Source organism: Peromyscus maniculatus, chromosome 2 (assembly GCF_049852395.1).
Source record: "Peromyscus maniculatus bairdii isolate BWxNUB_F1_BW_parent chromosome 2, HU_Pman_BW_mat_3.1, whole genome shotgun sequence".
Classification (NCBI taxonomy): domain Eukaryota; kingdom Metazoa; phylum Chordata; class Mammalia; order Rodentia; family Cricetidae; genus Peromyscus; species Peromyscus maniculatus.
The window spans coordinates 4788669-4812024 of record NC_134853.1 but is presented as its reverse complement, the minus strand read 5'-3'; the positions used below and the strand labels follow the sequence as shown (position 1 = coordinate 4812024).

Below are 23356 nucleotides of genomic sequence, written 5' to 3'. Positions count from 1 at the left end.
TATGGACACCAAGGGACAACTGTATTAGGAACCTGAAATGGTCTGAAAAGTCCTTAAAGAAGTATTCAAGTGACAATCCAAAGCTGTAGTAACAAGAATATATGAAAGGAGACAAGAAATCGGGTGGCTGTGAGTTAGAGGCTAGCCTGGGCTACATAGTGAGTTATATGCCAGCCTGAAACTCTCAAAAATATTTTTTTCTACACAACTGGATGGGTAACAGTGGACAGAAATGGTGAAGGGGGTTAAAATCTGGGTAGTTTTTAATGGTAGCACTCGATGGACTTGTTATCATTAGACACCAGAAATGAGGGCAAGATCAAGTTGTTCACTGGCCAGCTGAGGTAAGATTTCAGAAGTGGCTAGGCAGGAGCAAAGTGGTATGCGGGAGGAAGGAGGAGGGTCCGAAGTTGGTACTGACCTTGGTAAAGTCTAAACTACCCATTAAGCTTCCAGAGGAGAGGCTAACAGAACAGAAGGAATCTCAAGATGGCTGCCAAGTCCATGTAGGTAGAAGAATGAATTCCAGGGCTCCCAAACACTACATAGCATGGGAAGAAGATCAACCCGAAAGTGAAGGTGGAGAACTTGCAGAAAGAGAGCTGCAGGAGGCTTGTCCTGGAGGAGGTGACTGAGGACATACAGTCAGACATCCTTCAGGGCCAAACCAACCAGGATTAGGTAACACACCACTCAGTTTAATGACCTCAAAGTCCCTGCTGACTTTGACAAGGGCATTTTAGGAGAAGGAACAGGCTGAAAGCTAATGGGAAATCAGAAGAGAATGTGAGCAGAGCAAAGGTTATTGGGCTCTCTCCTGTGTCTCTTGCCTTGGTTCCTGAGTGTGCCAGCCACCTGGAGTTTCTCCACACTCACTACTAATGAGAATATGTTAGTTTGTCACAGGCCCTCCACGTCTGTCTGCATCACTTCTCATCTACACTGAGACAGGCCTTCGAGCCAAAGCAGATGTTTGCTGTCTTTGAGTCCCCATTTATTTCCTTAAAAATTGGGAAGTTAGTTCCTCCACCACAAGAAGCTGCAGACCATACTTTCTCTCCTTTCCTAGGAAGTACTGGGAGAGCTGGAAGTCACATTTCACTGTCTCTGGCCCCCACTTCTTTTTTTAAAGAAGGAAACCTGGGGTGGGGAGACAGCCCAGTGGGTAAGGTGTTTACTGCTCAAACATGAGGACCTGAGTTCGGAATCCAGGCTCATCTAAAAAGCTAGGCATGACAGTACTTATCTGTAATGCCACCACCAGGGGCAGAGACAGAGAGATCCCAGGAGATCAATGGCCAGTCTAACCAAAATGGTTAAATGGGAGCTCTAGGTCCAGTGAGAGACCCTGTCTTCAAACACAAGGTGGAAAGCAATAAAGACAGCCAAAGTGGATCTCTGGCTTCTACAGGCATATGTAAAGGCAAACACACACACACACACACACACACACACACACACACGCGCGCGCGCAAGATTAAAAGGGAAAAGCACCCCTCCTTCCTAGATTAATGTCTTCGGAACTGGACCGCACTAGGCAAGGAGAGAATGGCAACGCCCGTCAGCATTCTCAGCTGCAGGGAGAGGCCGCTTCGCTCCGTCTCTGGCTATTCTGGCTGGTCAGTAACATCCCTCTTTCTGGATAGTGGTTGTTTTCAAAGTATTCCATAAACATATCCCTATTCTTCTCAACTCCATCTTACTCTTTGCCATCAAGGAACTCTGTGACTTTTCAAGGAAGCAGGCACGCAAGCAGAATCATCTAACCCACTTCTGAGGCAATGGGGATCCCGAGTTGCCTCATTTTTTCATTGACACAAATGTGCATTCTGTGCCACAGATGTGAAGTCTGTGCTTTTCCTCCTCTGTATTCCACAATGCTACCTACAAATTAAAATCACCTGGGGATGTTTTGAAACTATTTAATCTCCTCATTTGTATATGTATTTTTAAAAAGACAACAGGGACAAGATTTTAATGGATAAGAAATAAGGTTCATAGGAAGAATATGTTCTAGTGCCCTACTATACAATAGGGTGTAGACAGGCAACAACAAATTGTTGCATATTTCAAAACAGCCAGAGAAAAAGATCCTGAATATTATACCATAACAAACTGGTAAATCTGTGAGGTGACAGATGGGCCAATTATCTTGACTTGGCCACTACAGATGTATATGTATCAAAATATCACAAGGTCTCCCATAAATATGAACAATTATGCCAGGTAAAATAATTTAAATATCTATTATCCTTGTCCCCTCAATTCTCATGGAAAAGATCCCTACAGGCCCATGCATCCCTGTTTCTCAATGGGTTAGTCTGTCTGACTTATGCTAAGCTTCATGGGCTACCTTTCTCCAGTCCCAACTGGGCCCAACAGTGCCATTCTAGACTCCATTACTGAAAGCCTCACTACCCAAAGGCTCATCCCATTAGGACTCAGTTCTGTGGCTCCTTTAGTTAAAAACCTTACTACATATAGCATTCCTTGTCATTCATACTCTAGTCCCAGGGTACCTTCGGTGGTCGTGATCTACGACTTCATCACTCCTCATGGTTCTCCTACACCAATCTTCAACCAGACCATTGTAATCAATGTACTACAAAAGCAAAACCTTCCAATGAGACTTGGAAAGAGGCTGTGTCTAAAAAGACTGATTGGTGGATCAGAACTGCAGTGATGTGGAGGGCTTGGAATGCTGCAGGTCCAAAGGCTAATCACCTCATCCCTGGCTAGCTTTAGGCCCCTGAACAACCATTCCTTGCCCATTTCTGTGTCAGAACTAATAACCTGTAACTAGTAAATAAAACACACCTATGCATGGGCTAATAATTAGTGAAAAAAGAGGCCATGAATTTTAAGGACAACAGGAGGGCGTAAATGGGAAGACGTGGGGAGGGAGGAAAGGGATAGGGAAAATGCTGTAATTAAATTATAATCTCAAAAATAAAATAAAAAAAAACCATTTGGAATCTATTATCTTAGCAGAGCACTAGTTTCCACCAACCCAAAAGCTAAGATGTGTCGGGCAGCAACTTAGACCTGTAGGAGAACGTCCCCACTTGGATGTCACCTCCCCTCTGGTGGGCCTGCCAATGCACTTTAAAATTTAATAAAGTCAAGTAAGTAAAATTTGACTCTAATTTTCTTTGTTCTATAAAACTATTAGACTTCTTCCGTGTTGGAACATGGAATTTGGGATAGCCTAAATCTGTATTCCTGGGCCAGAGCCACTCAAATTTGGCTTTAGATTATGGTGAGAGCTATGGGGGATTTTGGTTGGTTGTTTGACTGGGGGAGGGTTGTTGTGGTTTGTTTGGTTTTGTTTTTTAATACCAACGGTATAATCTACTCAAAAATCATAGGCTTTACTCTGTTAGCAAAGTGGGCAAAGTGTTAATGAGGGTAAGAGTAATTGCAAGATAGCGTCAAAGAGTACCAGCCCTCCTTGTCCACAGGTGGCATCCCAGCTTCCTTCCTCTCTGGAACTCCCTGGCAGCTGTTTATAACTGCGCTGGGATTACAGCAATTGAAGAGAAAGATTTTCCCCTGATTCATTTCACATTGCTTACTCAAAATTTAACTTTGGACCAAGAAGACATTGTTATCAAACATGGGGGTCACAACCTGTGCCCTAAGTTAGGTTTGGCCATCTGTCTTCAGTAAGTCAATGAAAAGATCAAAATTCAAGTGAAAAGCAGGAAAAAGGAAATGCATTCATTGTGGCCACATTGGGAATAGGAACAAAGAGATCCATCAAACTCCCAAAGTCTGACTTTGGGGTTCTAAACTGAGATTAAATTTAAATAGAGGGCAAAAAAATATGCAAATCTAAGCAGTGCAAGTCAAGGTGTGGTTCCGCCCACTACTGATCCATAGCTGTCTGGGCTTAAAGTGATCTGAAGAGCTGTTAGAGTCCTGTGAAATTGCTTTCCTGGAGACAAGTTCTCCCTCTGGCTGGGGCCTATTCCTTCTCCCAGTGTGAGATGCCTGGGGAAATTCCCATTTCTTTGGCATCCACTGTTGGAATAGCCACATTGAGAGACCCGCATCTCTTTGGAATATCTGCGTTTCTGCCAGCCCTGTTACAACAGGAGTTGGTGGTATTACTGTGAGAACTCAAGCTCCAAGAATGGTTGGTAGATTTTCTCAAACTAGTAGCCCAGCCCCATCTCTGTAGGAGGTTGGTGGGACTGAGAACTGCAGAGCAAAATATCAGCCTTTATGTGTAAATTGGTTCCATCAGAGCCATGCAACTAGATGAGGGGTATTGTTATTTTTGCTAGGATAATGAATCCCATGTTGTTGAAAGGCTGATGGTCATTACAGCCTTTCTTTCTATGAATTGGAAAAGCTTTGGTTTGAGGTTTGGAGGGTTGGGGTTTTCTATTCATGTCTGGTTTGGGATGTAGGGTGGAAATTTGATGACTCAACTGCATATGGATGTTAGACTGCTTTCCATGAAATTTAGAGGCTTTGGGAAGCCGACATTAACCTCGCAGCCAACAATTGCTACTCAAATCCACACATCAGGTTTATTAGTAAGGCAGCCGATTTTGAACTTCGGTCTTTTAAAATAACGATAATTGGTTTCCCTCTTATTCCTTTTTCCGTATTTCCAGAACTGCTAGATAAATTCTAGTAACAATATAGCCAATCAAAGGAGAAAATATTCAAGGTGCTGGGATTTGAACAAATCAAGTGACAGATTTTAATCATAGACTAAGACTAGAACTGAGCTCAAAGAAAGGCATGCGATTCTCTCCTTCTCTCCCCCCCCCCCATTGCTTTTATTTGTTGTTTATTCCCCTTGAGCACACCTGGATACTCATGTGAGCTGGAGAAAGGACCTTCCCAAATGTACACAGTGGGAGTCAAACAGACCTGCTGACCAAAATCATCATCAGCCTTCAAGCAAGCTGTCAGCCTCCTAAGTCTTACTTAATGGCTTCATCTCCAGATGGGACCAGATTTGATTTATTAAGGGAGGTCCCTGTGGGTGGTAAATATTCTTCTAAATTACTCAATAATCATAAAACATTAATAAGCGTTCCTAGGTGAAAAATGGCCTAGGAAGAGTAACTAGAAACACATAGTTCAAATAATTACTTTCATCTCCCATGAAATAAGTTTAACAGAAGCAGTCAAAACGCATCTCCACATGGGCTGCAGTTATTAATGCTGAGCCTTATCTTCAGGAGACAGTCTGTCCCTTGGACTTATCACAAGCCTGAAGTCCAACTCCAAGCTACCCAGGCAGTCCAGGAAAACTGTGTCTGCCCCAGGCTCTACAAAGGGAAAAAGGGGGAAAGGGAGGGAGTGGTAAGCAAGCCAGAATAAGCCAGGACCAGCTGAGCAATGGGAAGTACATGTCCTAACTCTAAAAGGTGGCAGAGATCCTACAAATGGGCTGCTTTGTCTGGGCAGTCCTAGACCACAGACCTCAGCTAGGTCAGCCACTAACTCCTGTTCCTTTCAGGACTCCCAGCCTGAATAGATATTATCTTAGAATCTAAGAGTGAAGCCAAGCCCTCAGTGAAGCCTATCTTCCCAGTGATAACTCTGGCCACACCCACTGTGAACTCTGCCCAGATGGCTAAGGAGCTATTAGCACTCAGGAGCCGCCTCCTTGGCAGACTCCAGCAAGAGTGACCCCAACAACACAATCCAAACGGCCCAGATGAGCAATCAGGGAGAGAGAGGAACAGAGCCCAAAATCACAAAGCCTCCAGGTCAGAGCTACATGTGGGCTTAGATATTTTCTCAAAGAATTAAAGGGATGCTGTATATCTGATTTCCAAAAATCCAACGTTTCACTAGGCAAACATTGCCTTTCAAGTCCACTGTCATATACTGACTTGCCTGTATCCACTGGCTGGTGGCAGTCAGGCTGATTTTTAGCCCTCACGTTGTCAGGTTCACATCACAGTCAAAATCGGGTTCCCTGATAAAGTGTAGATAAGAAAGCCAAGTTTTTCCTTACTCTGAAACAATCAGGCAGACCAGTCACGACCAGCACAAAAGAGAAGGGGCTGGAATGGACTGCAACCTTCTGGGGCAATTGTGTTTGCACTTCCTTTTAACTTGTATGATGTATGAGCCATAGAAAGGTCTCCTCACAGAAACACTGGAGAGGAAAGGGCAAAACCTTATCAAAAAAACTCAGACAGCAAAATCCCTTCCCTTCGGTGACACTCTTTAAAACTCAGTATCGGTACAATGATTCACCAATTCCTATTCTTAAGTTGGTAGTTGATGCTCTTAATAAGCCTATTTCCATCCCTTTGTGTGAACTGCACGATGCTCCACAAAAGACATCATTTCCAGAACTAACTCTGTAAGTACTTCAGCTCCAGCATCCAGGCTTCCAGACTCTGAAGAATTAAGAAGGAAGCAGGGCCCAGAATGCTTAGGAGAAAGGGAGTATAAGTGGCCTCTCCTTCTGCACAGCCTCTGACAGCTGCTCCTAGTGACACTTTATAGGACCCGGAAGGCTGCCATACATACAGCTGCCTGTCATCCCAAGGGAGTGGCTTCTATAGGTCCATCAGCAGATGACAACGTTATGGAGACAGGGCTTGCAAATCTTCTTATCAGGGAAAATCCCCAACTAGGAGAAAGGAGCGAGAGCATTTCACATACTGGCTCTGGACTCAGTGTCAGGGAGGATCCCAGGTAATAGTCACAAAAGTGCCTTCTGGTTCTGCTGCCTGTGTAAGATCTGTCTCCACCCTCACCCCACTCATTCAGGGCTAGGATCCCCACTTTGCTAGAGAGTGCCCTTCCTCAAGCATGTGCTATCAAGTCACCACTGCCTGGGGATTTGAACAGTGGTTTCTGGTCCCTAGGCACAGGGCTGCTAGGGTAGGAAAATTGACCACCCACAAAACAGGGTCCTTTCCAGGGGTGGTGGTCACATGCCTCAGTACTCAGGAGGCAGAGAGGCCAAGGTAGGCAGATCTCTCTATAAGTTCAAGGCCGGCCTGGTGTCCACAGTGAGTTCCAAGTTAGCCAAGGCTACATAATGAGGCCCTGTATTTTAAAAACAAACAATTGTTCCTTGATGGTATAAACACATAGCAGAGTAAAGAAGCATACTTATAGTTTGCACCTCAAAAAGCTATACATCTGTCTCTTACACTGAAGTCAATCTACTGAAAAAAAACAAAAAAGAACAAAAAACAAAAAAAAACATCCAGTTAAGGAATTATCCTCATTCATCCTTAAAGCTCAGAGGCACCAGGCTTTTCCTAGACTGCCCTATTAACTGTATTAAAAGTGTGTAGTTGGAGTTAATCTCACCTCTGCCTCACGTCATACTGAAGAGCTAAGAGACTCAAGTAACAGTCCTCAAGGATACTGCCTGTTATAGCTAACAGGCAGAAGAAAGTTACTTTCAGATATTTGTAGAGATTGATAGAGTCAATGTGTGCCTTCTTGTCTTCATAAAACATCAAAACACACACACACACACACACACACACACACACAGACTCCTCTATTTCTTTTGTCTGCTTCATTTGTTCTTTCAGGCACTTAGACTATCTAAACATATTGAATGTTTTACTTATTTATCTTGCAACTCCTGAAATAGACTGGTGCTCCATGGAATGGGAACTTTTAATTCTTGTCAGTAGTACATTCTTCAAGTCCACAGCAATAATTGATACCTATTGCTATGCTCAATAAATATGTTCTAGAACATTAAGAATCAGGCCCAGCTGGGTGGTATATGCCCAACTTGTAACCCCCAGCACTTGGGAGGCTGAGGCATGAAAATAATGAGTTGTTGGGGGTTTTGTGTTTTAAGATTTATTGTTTCATTATCTTACGTGCATGGGTGTTTTAATTGTGCACCACATCCTTGCCTTGCTGGCAGAGGCTGGACAAGGCCATTGATTCCCCAGAACTGGAGTTACTGACAGATGTGAGCCACCATGTTGGTGCTGGGAATTGAATCCCAGACCTCTGGAAGGGAAATCATGCACTCAACTGTGCAGCCTTCTCTCCAGCTCCCTAATAATGAGTTTACGGCTAGCTGGAGCTATGCTGATGAACCTGTTAAAAAACAGGAAGAAGGAAAAGAAGAAAGAGAAAAAGAAAACAGGACCTATGATTTTGAAAGCAATTCTTAGAAAAAATAAATCCTACAGTGAATATATTAGAGACATCGTTTCAATTGCCTTAACTATAAACTATGAATTACTAAAAAGAAGATTTTTTTTCCTCCCATAAAACAATAAAGTTGGTGTGGACACGAACAATAACGACAACAAAAAAATCACTCTTGTTCCATTTTGTGGCTTTTTTAAAAAAACAGAATTCTAAAGTTCCATATTATTTTTTAAAATTACTGTAAACTTCACTTACATGTTATTGTGTAGAGAAAAATCCAGACTATGACAAAGGACTTAGACCCTTGAATTCTGACAGGCTGGAAAATAAATATTTGTAGGGAAGATGTATAGAACAAAATAGAAAGTACACATGCATGTTTTTCTTTAAATTTAATAAGCAGGCTTTTTCTTATTTTAAAAAAGCACCCATATATACTATCTGTCTTTCTACATCTCTCAGGAAAGATTTGCTTAGATTTCCAAAAATGCCAGAAAACCTTAATCTCATCCATATACCCACCTACAGACATATATGTTCCTAACTGAGTTTAAACACTGAAGTACTAAATTCTGAAAAGTTTCCTGTCCAATGGCCATGTTCCTTACACATGCCTCAACCTCATGGATAACCTAAAATTTAAAAGCCTTTAACCCCATGGCGAAGGAATAGAACTCTTGCCTGGCGTGACTCCACTTCTAGCACCACTTAAAAGACTCTTAAGTCTCAAAGGGTCACCTATGTGGGGGTTTGAATGAGAATAGCCCCATGGGCTCATATATTTGAATATCTGGTTCCCAGTTGGAGGACTGTTTAGGAAGGATTAGAGGGAGTGGCCTTGTTGGAGGAGGTGTGTCACTAAGGGTGTGCTTTGAGGTTTCAAAAGCCCATGGCAGGCCCAGGCTCTCTCGCCCTCTCTACCTGTTACTTGTGGGTAAGATGTAAGCTCTCAGCTACTGCTCCAGAGTCATGTCTGCCTACCTGCCACCATACTTCTCTCCATGATGATCATGAATTCACCCTCTGAAACCGTAAGCAGGCACCCAATTAAATGCTTTCTTTTATAAGTTGCCTTGGGCATAGTGTCTCTTCACAGTAATCAAAAAGTAACTAGGACAATCTACTATTTTCAGAGATGTTCACTGTACTGGGCTGATAAGATGGCCCTTGCCCCAAAGCCCAAATGCTTGAGCTTGGCCCCAAGACCAGCAGATCCTATTTACGTACAGAAAAAGCCTCAAATTCTCATGTTATAATTGGAAGCCATGTTCACCCATTCTATGCCACCTCTCAGACACTCTGTATGATTATATGCTTATGCTACTTTTGACTTAGAAACTTAAAAAAAAATGTCCTTAGCTGACCTGTTTATCAGGCTTCCTTCTATGGCTACAGTGCCAGTTACTCCCCCCAATCCAGCCCATCAACAGACGAAGGCCTACCTAGAAGAAAGAATACTCTTAGGCATAGTGGCCCTTTCAATAGTGGACTTATCTGTGTTTAAATCACATTTTTAATTTCTGCTAAAGCAGTGAATGTAATACCCACCAAATGCAAAGCAGTAGGCACACTTTTGAGCTCCCAAGAGTATGCATACTAATTTTACTTCATGGCTTAATCATATGTAGGCTAAACACATGAGTTATATTTAAACCAAAACCAAAGACTAAACCCCATTAAGAAACACTAAGTACACAGAGATCCAAAGAAGAATTAAACGGAAACCACTAACCTTAATGATTTATATTAAGAGATATTCAACAGGAGAATCAAGGTCATCTATTTTTAAAAGGTCCACTGTGCCTTCTTCTTTCCATGAGGGTGGCACATGCTGACTTCTGGGTCATGACTTGGGTGGCTGGCCCTGACAGTCTCAGGCCAATCAACAGCTGCTTCCACTCGCTTGCTCCTGAGGGTTTGCCTGAGATGAACTTCTGTCCCTTCCTCATTTCTATCATCTCCGAACTTCCCAAGTCAACAAGCTCTGTCCCCATCCCAACATCTGTCTTGTTTTTCCTCTTGTTGATTAATCATACCTTTCCCACAAATCACAAAAACCTGCAGATCATGGGCAAAACATTCTGGAACTGCCACAGAGAGGATCTATTTGGAATTCTCTTTTGCTCCCTAAAAATCCTTGGATTTTTAATTCTTAGATTCCTACACTGTGAAAATTTAAATCTTTCTCTCCATCTCACCCACACATACCTCTATCTAATATTTATTAATATTTATGCACGTTGTGAGTTGCAATATAGGACTACGCAGGGATAACACAACAAATACATAATACCTGCTAATGACTGTCCTGGGACATATTCTTTGAAGATACTAGAACATTTTAAGAATAACAGAGAATCTCCAAACCTGCAAGGTCTTCTCATGGAGGCCTCTAGTTTAGTCTGTGTTGAAGTTGTCTTATTTGCCAGGATCCCTTTCAATCCTGACCCTCAGGGGAATGGAAGGTGGGAGACAAAGTGGAGGGCACATATTCCCATTAAGCATGTGACCCAGAATTTACAAATCAACTCAGGGAGGAAGAATTTACTTGGCTTACGGATTACTGTCCATAATAAAGGGAACCCAAGATAGGAGCTTGAAGCAGAAACCAGGGAGGGCTCTCACCAGCTGGTTCACTGATTGATTGGCTCAGCTCACTTTTTATTACAGCCTAGGTCAAACTGTGTGGGGATATACTGCCCCCATGGTGGCCTAGGCTTTCTATATTAATCAGCAATCATGAAAATGCCACACAGACATGCCCACAGGCCAATTCATCTCTCTGAGTTCCCTCTTCCCTGTATCAAGTTGACAACCAAGATTAGCCACCACATATTTTCACAGTAAATCATTAGAGTATAGGAATCCAAGATTAAAATTAATCATTTCTAAGGGTAAGAGACTAAATTGTCACTGGGCACCAAATAGTCCGTCCCCTCTATATTTTTTCTCTATCTCTTTCTTTACTGCAGAGTCTCCCAGACTCTAGCAGGGCGCATGGCTGTCTGATTAATCAGCACACTTTTCTGTTTCCATTATAGCTGGTCTGGTCATGTTACAAAGAGATCTGGCCACAAAGATGACAAAGTGACATGTATAAATTCTGGGTCACATGCTTAGTGGGAATATGTGCCCTCCACTTTGTCTCCCACCTTCCATCCCCTGAGGGTTAGGACTGAAAGGGATCCTGGCAAATAAGACCACTTCAACCATGCAAACAGTACAGTACCCTGCTTCCCCCACCTTTACTGTCCATTGGAACCACCTGGAGAAATTCCGTGACCAGGGATCTGGGTTCACTTCCCACACTCTGATTTCCCTTGTCCTCGGTAGCTAACAGAGCAGTAGAGGGAGGGAACCAAGATCTCTGGGTAACTCGATGCTGCTGAGCATCTTAAGCTTCTGGACCACCATTAGGCAACAGAGCCAAAATATTAACCAGATCCCAAAAGAGGTTTCAGAAAATGGTGACTACATATGGCTTTCCCATTCGCACACACCCTTGCACTGTTTAACCTGATGTTATTTGGTCTGGGTAAGAGCAGCTGAAAAAATATCCTTTCAAATATACACAATAAACACGACATCCTGGTAGTGCAAGAAAAGAATATGTACATACAGACTTTAAAAAATTAAGCACTATTCTTTTTCTTAAGAAAAACCCTGAAGTATATCTGGAGACAAACATTTAAACATTCATTTTGGGTATAATCCAGGGAAACCGGGGCTGAACTAAAGAAGATCATTAAAATTAAAAATAAACTAAACATATTATGATGATAAAAACATTCAGTTGTGCCATGTTCAGTTGATATCCTTGGGAGGCCTGCTCTTTTCCAAAGGGAAATGGAGGAGCAGTGGATCTGGGGGAGAGGGGAAATGAGGGGAGCTGGGAGAAGTGAAGGGAGGGGAGGCTGCAGTCAGAATGTAATGTATGAGAGAAGAATAAAAAAATCATACAATTTAACAAGAATTAGAAAATACGTAAGTTGGCCAATTCACCGATGATCTGAATCTCTCTTTGAAAACTCAGAATCAAAATGTCATGATTTCACAGCAGTTAAAGTAATGCTAATGCATTTCATCAGACACAGGTGAGCCTGCCCTGAAATGGTCAACTTCCATTTACTTTCTCTGTCATTCCCAACATGCAGCTTACACTTCATGATCCAAAGTGGATGCCTCCATGCCTGCCATCACATCCTCATACCAGCCAAGAAGAAATTAGAACGAAAAGGAAAAAAGAAAATGTCCCACCCTTCATTATATATTTAGAAACTCCCTATTGTCATTTTTGTTCACAATCCCCTGCCATACCCTAAAAATATCCCTCATCTTATCTACAAGGAAATTTGCAAAATAAAATATGGCCTGGATATTTAAGTCTTGCACAGAGCTAAAAGTATTCATCACTATAGAAGAAAAGAATAAAGAGTGGTTAGGCAGTTAGAAGGCTTTTCCAGAGATAGTAAGAGGTAGAAGAAAATAGAGATGAACCTGTGTCTATATAATAAAAATAAACTGTGTAAAAATATAAAAACAGGTGACTGCTACAAAAGATATAAACATACATTAAAGTCATATACAGGATAAAGGCCCTCCTCACCCTTAGAATTGACATCTGAGGTGATGGTGAAGGAATACAATAACCTTGGAATACGGGGAAGGAACCGGCACATGGGTGAAGGAATACAATGACATAATACCTTCCCCTAGACTGTGGTACAGACAGAAGGACAACCGTAAAAGAGGAGGCACCACGTCAGGAATGCCAAGAACTCCTTCTTTGGGACAACAGTCACAAATAAGAGGGAGCTGAAATTCCAAGGGAGCCTGGACACAAGGCCAGCTTGAGGCATCACAAGGCATCAGAGGAAACATCAACATGTCTTGCACAATCTCTGAAAATATGTCGCCATCTACAAAGCCTCTGGTTCTGGCGAGAAGACAACTTACAGAGATAACTCAAATAGCCACAATGGCGGCTAAGCCAGGCCCTGGACCCCACTGGACTCCGGGAGATAATGTTTTTAAAGAGTAAGAATGCATGCCATCAGTGTTCTCTGTTGCTAAACTTCTGCTATAAACCCAGAGAATATTTTATATCTGTATTCTAAATTTAACCCTGCTGGAATCCTTTCGTAAGTATTGTACAATTTAACCTTTTCAAATGAAGGGTTTGCCTTTTCATGGAAAGTATGTATTTCACGCTAATGAGGAAACACAATGTCCTTGGCATAGACATTCTCCAGCAAAATGGGCCCCTTTTGTGCACTATGCTGAGCTACATGGTAAGACAGGAAGATAACAAACTCACCCAAGAAAATCAAAGTCTGAAACCAAGGACTCCATTTAACTGATCAGTTTTCTTCACATTCCCCTCGCTGAATGACTGGATAGAACTGGTTCACAGGAGTGAGGGGAAAGCAAGAAAAGACAGTCATTGTAGGTGTCTCAGGGTTCAGGTGTTACGCTCAATGACATGGGAAATGTGAATTGACGGCACTTCTAAGCAAAAACATTCCCAGGGATCTTTTCCTAGAATTACAACGATAATTTTATAAATCAAAGATACTAATTTTCATATAGCAAATACAATTCTAGTAACATAGAAATTTTATAAATTAGTAAACCTCCTTTAAATAAAAATTCATCTATTATCAAAATCCAATATATAATAAATATAAGAATTGATGCCCATTAAAACAAGTTTTAGTTCAAACTAATGTGCAAAAATGCAGACATAAGATTTTATTTGGTATTGATACTAAGTACATGGTTAAAGAACCCTGCACAATACATTGTTAAAAGTACTGAAAAAAAGTATAATCACATTAGCTGTCAGATAACTCATTTGAAAAAATCTATATTTGTATGTATATGCTTTAATGAGTGTGTGTGTGGGGGGGGGTATGTGTTAGACTTCTACTGGCGTGATAAGATGCCATGGGCAAGGCAACTTATAATAGAAAACCTTTACTGGGACTCATGGTTCCACTGTATTAGAGTCCATGATCACCATGGCAGGAACCATGGCAGCAGGCAGGCAGGCATTCCCATGCTGGGGCAGTCGCTGAGAGCTTACATTCAAAACACAAGTGCGCATAAAGCAGAGAGACAGGGCTAAGTGGGCATGATATGGGCTTTTGAAACTTCAAAGCCCACCCCCAGTGACACACCTTCTCCAACAAGGCCACACCTCCTAATCCTCCCCAAACAGCTGCACTAACTAGGGACCAAGCATTTAAACATATGAGTCTGTGGGGGCCATTCTTATTCAAACCACCACAGTGTGTGGACATATGCTCATGGGTGTGAAGGTCGGCAGATATGTGCCAGGGCTTACGTGTGGAAGTCATAGGATGACCATGGGTATCAGTCCTCTCGGTCCACCATGTTTGAGAGCAGGTCTCTGTGCTAGTTTTCACTGCATAAACCAAGCTAGCTGGACATTGGGGGTTCTCCTGTCTTGTCCCCTCTCTCCACAGAAGCTCTGGGGTTGCATTCACTTGCACTATCTGGCTCTGAGGATTCTAACTCAGGTCTTGAACTTGTTCCATCTCGGCAGCACAAATGGTTCACATTGTAAAGTGTCTACAATAATCCAGTAGATGCAAAAAAAAAAAAAAAAAAAAAAAAGTTCTATACAATCTGTACTATGGCTCAAAAAAAAAAAAAAGATTATCATTACTTCCAAAAGTTCAACCTAGGCACAATAGACACAATAACTCTGAAAGGCTTAGTTCTTTACTTTGACTTCTAAATGCCTATGTTTCATTTTTAAAGCCACATTTGAAGGAATAACTCTACAAAGACTGTCATACACCTGAGCTCAGACGGCCAAGTTGAGTGTGCTTTCCTCCTCCTGAATGGGCATGTTCAAAATCTTTACTGTTCTCTCCAGGGCATCTCACTCTCAGCAAGGGAGCAAACGACCCAAACAGAGACAAACAGAACACTGTATACAAAACCAATGTTTAAGGTTACAAGGAAGAGACTACCAGGCAGAAACCTTCAATACCTGCCACCCAACCCCCCACCCCCCACCCCACCCCCACCCCTGCTAACTTCCTCCTTCCCTTGACCTCATGCAGCATCCAATTCCTTCCTACTACAAGGCATCCTATAGCCTCCTAGAAGGGCCCTGGCCATCTCAGGACATGGTTTGTAAGTTTCTATAGCAGGATTTACATCCAGGTCACCAGACTTCCTGGACCCTGCTCTGGGCATGCACTCTGCATTACAGTGTGGACGCCAGGCCTCTGGTACTTCTCAGGCTGCCCAGTTCCAGCTGCAGACAGAGGCCCAAGCGATTGCACACTCAAGAGACAGCCTACTCATTGTGAGCATTAGCGACAATGCTTTAAAATGCTTTAAAATGGGTACGGTCTGTGGCAGAAAGGCTTCTAGAAGTTGGTTCAGTGCCTACCTATCTTCCAGTGCTGCAAGGGCCCTCAGCCATGGCTCACCTGAATGTATCATTGCCTTCTGCCATGTCCCAAGCTTCAGTAACATTTTGTGTTGTTGTTATTATTGTTCACTTTTGTTTCTTTGTTGGCTTCCTTCTCCTTAATTTTATCCAACTTCCTTAAACACCTCCAGATGAAATTATGTCCTTACACTACTGCTGTGATTTGAATGCAGAATGTCCCCGACAGGCTCATGAATCGGAACACTTGGTCCCCAGCTGGTGGGACTTCTGCAGAAAGCTGTGGAACCAACCGTTAGGCATTGAGGCCCCAGGGAAGGAAACAGGTGCTTGGGGACATGCCTTGATGCTCTGTCATTCCATTTCCTGTCCTCTGCTTTCAGACTGCTGATGAAATGCAACCAGCAGCCTCATGTGGTGCCACCATGCACTTCCCCACCAACATGGACTGCATTCCCTCAAACTGAAAGCAGAAACAAACCCTCCATCCTTCACTTGGGTACTAACAAAGATTTCTGGCACCACAACAAAAAAGTAACTAACATAGTTATTAACCATCCCTCTCTTCCTATTTACCACCAAACACCTTGAAAATTTTCCTCAGGTGCCATTATGTCCCATGTCTCTCCATTTACTCCTTCTTTCAGACTTCTCTTCTGCCAACAAGATCCTTCCTTGACCTTAGAGAACACCCCCCTCATTAACACACTCTTCTATGTCGATCCCTGTCCCTACCCTTACCCTGACCCCAACCCCTACTTCTTTCCCTCCCTCCCAACCCTCTGGATTCTTTGTTTCCATCTTCAATGGTCAAAGTCAATGATGTACCCTACACTTCATTTGAACAGTGGCTCTCAGCTAAACGTCCAAAACCAAATTCATTTTTTCCTCCTCCCCACGCTTTTCTGTCCCTTGCATTTTGTTTTCCAATTAATGGCTCTACCCATCTAGTCATCACACCTACAAACGTAGCACTGTCCTATGTTCTCCAGTCTGCTCCACCTTCCCTTCTGGCACACAATACCAAAGGTTTTACCCCAGCATTGTGCTGTAGCTGTTGAGTGCTTAGGGGTTTTTTGTTTGTTTGGGGGGGGGGGGGTTGTTGTTTGGTTTTTCAAGACAGGGTTTCTCTGTGTAACAGCCCTGGCTGTCCTGGAACTGGCTCTGTAGACCAGGCTGACCTCCAACTCTCAGAGATCTACTTGAGCACTGGGATCAAAGGCCTATGCAACCACTGCCAGGCATGAAGGCTTGGGATTTTTTTTTTGTGGATTTATTTGCAAGATTTTTGTTGTTTTGCTGCTGTTGCTTGTTTTTAATCATCTCTGTTCCTTCAGTCTTACATCAGACACTACATTTCCTACCAGGACCAACACAATGGTAAGAATAGCTAAGGTGTAGCCACTTGTTTCTCAACTCTGTGGCTAGATTCTCTTTCTAAGAAACAAATCTGAACCCAATAGATATTTTTCTTATACCAATGGCATCACACTATGCTAGGGTATATAGATGAAGCCAGCAGTCTAAATGAGCCTCCTCTACATAAAACACAGTCTCTGATGTATCACATGTTGGTTACTGATGCCATGCTTCCCACACACACTGTCAGGAGAATCACAAGTACTCAAAGATCCCAGGGCTCAGCTAGGAGTCTCAGCCAGGGCGATCAAAGGAGAACTATCTCCAAGTTTAGGAACCAAACAGGGCTGGTGTACAGACCTGACAGCAGTCCTACCTCAAAGAGAACCCAAGTCTCTGTCTTGGATGATCTAAACAATGCTTATGTTTTGTATAACCTCCACGGTTACTGACCAGTGCTCTCCTTCAGCAGACAGTACCGATTTAGCTCAACTTCTAACCTGTGTCAGATTAAAAGGATTAAGGAGCAGCCTTCTCTATCAGACATGCTTTGAGACTAACACATTGGGGGAAGCAGTAAGAGGGGAGAAGGAATCAAATCTACAAGTGAAGCCCCGCCCCCTCCCCCGTTCCTCCGGGTTCTCTGAACTGCAGATCAGTAGCACACCCAGTGTCCCTTCAACAGCTGATCCCTAATGCCTTGAGTTAAAAGTAGGAATCCTTAAGAATGGAACTTTTTTCAAATCGGACCAACTGAGTTCAACTCCACCAGTACCCAAAAAGCATGCAAGACTTTTTAATCTCTAGTCATAAAGAAAGTTGTAGCATTGCCGGGGTGCCAGGTTCGACCACACCAATGCCACAGACAATGCTGCTCTTGGGGGACAAACAGTTCTCCCCCTAATCTAGCACAGTCTTCCACATCCTTCAGGCGCCAGCTCTGTTACCTACCACTAGTACAAAACTGCCCCTTCCTCTCAGACTGAGCGTGTCCCTCAGTGCCTTGATGACATATGGCTCTAATATTAGGGCTCCAACACACAACTGTGATCATCTGTGCATTTTTCCTTTTCCTCCAATAAAGTATGTCTCACTTCTGTTTATATCCCCAGTACCTAACATAAACAACATGTGTCTTCTCAGGCTGTTGTAGGCAGCGGAGGAAGCGCTGAATGAATGTGTATTTTGACGTGGAAAGGCCATGTCAAGGGCTCGAACACCAATTGGCCCATGGGAAACTGGCAAAGCCATTGTACATATGTCCAGGCTTAAGAGAAACGGCAAGACTTTCCAGGAATCCCAATATGAGTGTTTACAAAAGATTGATCAGTGGGCAAGACTAGCAACTCTGACTTCTTCCTCCTGGAAGGATTTTAGTCTGAGACTTCTCTCCTCCAGAGGTCTCCCACTGAGATGAGCTAACCCCTCCCCCGATGCTACGCCTAATAAACAGGAAGAGGTTCCAGGTTTACATTTACTGCGTGGCTGGGGTAGTAGAGGGTAAAGAACCCCCTTCTTACCCCCCCATCCCAGCTTCACTGCATGCATGTCCTTTCTTCATTCCCTCAGTGCTCCAGGAAGGTTCCAGAACCCAAGTTGTCCAAGCGAAATACCAGATTGGTGGTAGCTTTCACATTTCTGAATATAAAAAGTTCTGGATCAGAACCTCTCTTTGGTTTGCAAATGGCCACCTTCTCTTGGTGTCCTCCCTTAGTCTGGCCTCTGTACATACACGTGCATCCTGAGTGTCTCCGTGGGTGCTCAAATCACTTCTTTTCAGAACCCCAGCCACACTGACCAGGCCTTTCCTAACAGCCTCATTTTAACTTACTTCCCTCTCTTACACAATCTGTAAATTCACCAGACTTTGTAGCACAGGGTTAAGTCTTCAACATATGACTCTAGCCAAGGAAGGAAGACAATTCGGTCCATAACACACGGATTAGGAACAATGCATCCAATCAATACATGTTTGCCTGGAAGAGCCAGTCAGGACCAGAAAGACAGTTCTCATTCGACTCTGCTTGCTTGGCCTGTTTGTTTTCATGAGCTCCTGCAATGAAAAAGCTCACACAGGAAGTAAACCAACCCTCCAGGTTCTTTAGGAATGGATCATCTAGATAAAAATGGCTTCTCTAACTGCTTTTGCAAAGGAACAAACATGAACACCGGGAGAAGCCAAGGTAGGGAGCCTGGGGCCATAAAACTCAGATCCCCTCAGTACTCCTGAGGACCTCCGAGCTCTAGAGAGCAGCACTGGAAGAAGCTAAGAGATCGCATCGGGTACAGAAAATGCAAATGTTTATTGAGAACTGTAAGGCACAATATAAAGGATGGTAGCTACTACACGAAATACGGTTTTCTCAGCACCTTAAAGTGAACTGAGCATAAAGAACGCCATGAATAAGGCCACCGGTCTGACTGCTCCACAGATAAAGGCTCTGGCTGCCAAGCCTGATGCCTTGAGACACAGCAGAATTAGATGCCCCAAACCCACATGGTGGAAAAGAAACATCTGACTCCCTCAAGCTGTCCTCTGACCCCCCACAAGAGGGCTTAGCACACATACACACAAAAACAAATGCATAGGTAAATTAAAAAAAAAAAAAAAAAAAAGAACACCATGCCAGAAGACCCAAAAACAGGGGGGGGGGGGGGGGAGTGTAAAGAAGGAAAATTTTAATTCTGATGAATCTGTCTGGCTCTTTGTAACATCAGCAGAAGTAACATAAACCACTTACATGGCCTTCACCTGAGCCAGACCACAGCCAAATCTAACTCACTCTGTCTCCTCAATACAGCACCCTAGAGAAACGGCATTATTTCACTTATTTAAATATATACTTGTGGGGACAAAGGAGCCTGAGAACTTTAGGAATGACTGAAGTTACACAGACAGGATTCACAGTTTAGGGTATCAAAGCCTGAACAGGCAACAGATATCAAAGTCATTCATTTCTGCAAGAAAGCTGGAAGCCTTTGCCAGATGAGCCTGTAAGGGGCAGAGCTGTGCCTAACAACATGGCAGGAACCTCACATCTGCTTCTCACCGTGATCAGAAATGACACTACACTCCCTTTGGCCCTTACCAGTGTCCCCGGCTTATACAATAAGTGACATGGTCACCCTGCCACAATAACACAAATCCACTGAGAAACAGCTATACAATTGTTTAGGACCAGTGAAAAATAAAACCGTGAGACCCCTTCTTCAAAAGGCAGGGAGGGAAAGGTTAGCAAACGTAAGGAAATGCAAGACTGGTTTTCTTTCGTGTACCTCTGAGGATCTTGCTCTGTTGTCCCAACGGACATCATTTGCAAAGCCCAAGTGGAAAGATAAGATTGGTAAGAATTTCAAGATGGCAGAGGCCAGGCATCAAAGCAACTAGGGATCCATCTGAGCATGAAGCCACAGGGATATATACACAGACACACGGGTGTGTACAGGAGACACACGTCCAAGTGCCCTGGATCTGCCACCACAGTCCACTCGCTCTATGAGCAGGGAACTTGTTATAGGCTGGAAAGAGGAAGCAAGTCACAACCGACCATTGTCCAGAGCAGGACATTAAATACTGTTACGAATCGCATGGAACCATTTATCTAGAAATGTTTTCCAGTTATTTCTTTTTTTTTCTTTTTTTTTTTTTTTGTTTGTTTTTTTGTTTTATCGAGACAGGGTTTCTCTGTGTAGCTTTACGCCTTTCCTGGAGCTCACTTGGTAGCCCAGGCTGGCCTTGAACTCACAGAGATCCACCTGGCTCTGCCTCCCGAGTGCTGGGATTAAAAGCGTGCGCCACCACCGCCCGGCTTTTTTTTTTTTTTTTTTTTTTCCAGTTATTTCTAAAGAAGCACAAAATTTCATTTCCCAAAAACAAGGAAAATGCAAGCAAATTAGGTCACTCCCTACCATCTTATCTATACAGAATTAAAGAGGAAAACATCTTCTCTCTTTACGTCCCTTAAATGCTTCAAATGTGTCAGTGACATCTTGACAATGTAGTCATCAAGTGAGAATACCTTGTCATATTCTACCACAAGAGTCCTTACTATTACAAAACCCCAATATGTCATAACAATACAAAACTAGCAGCACATTCCTTCTTTCTTTTTTGATTTTCTGAGACAGGGTTTCTCTGTGTGGCCCTGGCTGACCTGAAACTCACTGGGTAAACCAGCCTGGCCTCTGCCTCCCAAGAGCTGACACTGAGGGCCTGTGCCACTATGCCCGGTGAAAGCTGACATTTTAAATGAAGATCAACAAGTTAGTTTTTGAGACAGGGCCGAGTACTTGCCTGCTTCTGCAGCTTAACATTGGCAGTCTACCCTTTACATCTATTTTCAGAAAGGCTGCTAAGAAGAAATGACTCACTATTCAGATCCAAAGACTTAGTTCCCAACCAAGTTTCATGAAAGTCAAATTTGAAGCGATTAAAAGTTAAATCTCCTTAAAAACATGCTCTTGTCTGTAATGGCTACATCACGTACAATAATCCTACCCATCACCAATTATCAGGGCATTCTCAAACAATGTGGGCCCTGGGGCTCAGATAAACTGAATTTGAGAAGCCAACCTGCGTGTTTTGCATCTCCTGAGACATTGTTCTTTCCTTCCTGACACAGCCAAGTGAATTTCTACACCGTGACTACAAGCACAAACTTTACAGATTGAGCGAATCTCGGGAGGAAGTTCGGTATTTGAAACATTTCCCTTCGAACCTGGGGGGTAAGGAACACAGTGATGGAAGGGAGAGGTCTGAGGATCTGGGCAGGGTTCGGTTCGGGAAGCTAACTCCTTTCTGGAAGGATGGATGCTCCCTCCGGTTATCAGGATGGACAGGAACCGGCTATAAATTCCTTTTTTTCTTTTTCTCAGCGAGGAAAATCCCGCCTTTAGGTGACGTCTCGGGAGTTCTTTTTCCCACAGTTTCTCCTCTCCTGTCTGAAACTGAATGAAATGCTTTGGGGACAGAATTCCAGTGAGTCAATCTGCGACCTGGAAACAGCTCCTGCCCAGTCTAGGAAATCCTGAAGGTGTCAGCCGCAAAGCGAGTTTTATGACACCACTCTGAAGGGGGTCGGTGTGCACGGGGGACCGGGAACCGAGTGGAGGGCAGATTTAAACTAGGAGAAAGGAGATTGTAGGGCTGGGAGGGAGGGCGGGCGCGCACATGTGGCTTTAATATGTAACAGCTGCCAGGGATGGTGACCCCGCTGCTCCTTCTCCTCCGCCCCCACCCTCAGAATCCAACGTTTCAATGATTATACCTAAAGGGACTTCACTGCTGTTGATCTAATAACCGAGTCCGGCTGCACCACATTCAAGGACTTTTCAAACACTGCATGTACCTGAAGGTAGCAAACTGAAACACGAAACTAAGGCTTTTAAACAAAATATGAGCGGAGAGAAAGGGGATAAAGAAAAATGACACAATGAAATTAGCCCTGGGAGATGGATCAAGAAAATTGAGCGCAGATGGGACAGGCAGAATGGCCGCAGGTTAACTTCTCCCACGCGAGTTCTTGCCGGCCCTGGCCACTCTGTGAGTGTTCAGCCACCAGCCCATCCCCAGGGTCCCCGTGCCACCGGTACGGGTGCCCGGTGCTGGCGCAGACAATGCTCCGGACCTGGTGCCCTGCGCGGGGCCGGCCACTCACCGACACCAGGAACTCCAGCGTGCCCACGTAGTCGCGCTCGGTCTTCTGCAGCTCACTGAGCACGCACACGCGCAGGCGAAGCTGCTTGTCCGCGTCCTTAGCGCTCTCGTCGCTCATGGTGGCCGGCCGGGCGCGGGGCTGGGGGCAAGTGCGCTGCCCCGCGCCTGCTGCCGCCTCTGCCGCCCGCAAAGTTGCCGCCTCCGCCGCGGAGTCCCCAGCCGGACCGCGCAGCTTCACATGCTGGCCCGAGGCCGGGCCGTGGGCAGAGGAGGGGGCTCGGGCTGCCGCACGCGCGCGGGAGGCGCGGGACTCGGAGCGGGACGCTCCCGGGAGAGCCGGATCCGGGCCCGGCCCGCCGCTCCGGCCTCACGCGGCCCCAGCCCGAGGGGAGGCGGCTCCGGCAGCCACAGCGGTGACTTGGACATCAATCAAATGCTTTCAATCCATGTGACTCCGACCCTTTACCCTTAGCCAAATCTCAGGAAAAAGGAAACACAACCCTGGGGAAGTGTATCGTGCCAGCTAACTAAACACACACGCACACGCACAAGCACAAACACACACACACTCAGGAATGGAACTAACCCGAGGTTCCCAAACCTAGGAGGACACTTGTGAGACAGCTCTGGGGCTGCTCCTGGGAATCCCGCCCATTGTTTAGCTTTAATGTGTTTTGCACCAAGTCTGAAAGCAAAGAAACAAGTCCCCGCGGTTACATAACTGCTTGGGAACAAAAACAACCACAGCATTGACCCTCCCGCGTTTGACAAGGAACACATTGATTTTGGGTTTT

General features: G+C 44.2%; 1 protein-coding gene across 1 annotated transcript in view; it reads right to left on the bottom strand.

Moving 5' to 3' along the window:
• Positions 1–22906, bottom strand: part of Prex2 (phosphatidylinositol-3,4,5-trisphosphate dependent Rac exchange factor 2) — a 299642-nt gene extending 276736 nt beyond the window's left edge. The window contains exon 1 of the mRNA XM_006974690.4: positions 22564–22906. Coding sequence (XP_006974752.2) covers positions 22564–22680 — 117 coding nt within the window. The 5' untranslated portion in view covers positions 22681–22906. The remainder of the gene's footprint in view (positions 1–22563) is intronic.
• Positions 22907–23356: the final 450 nt, after the last annotated feature.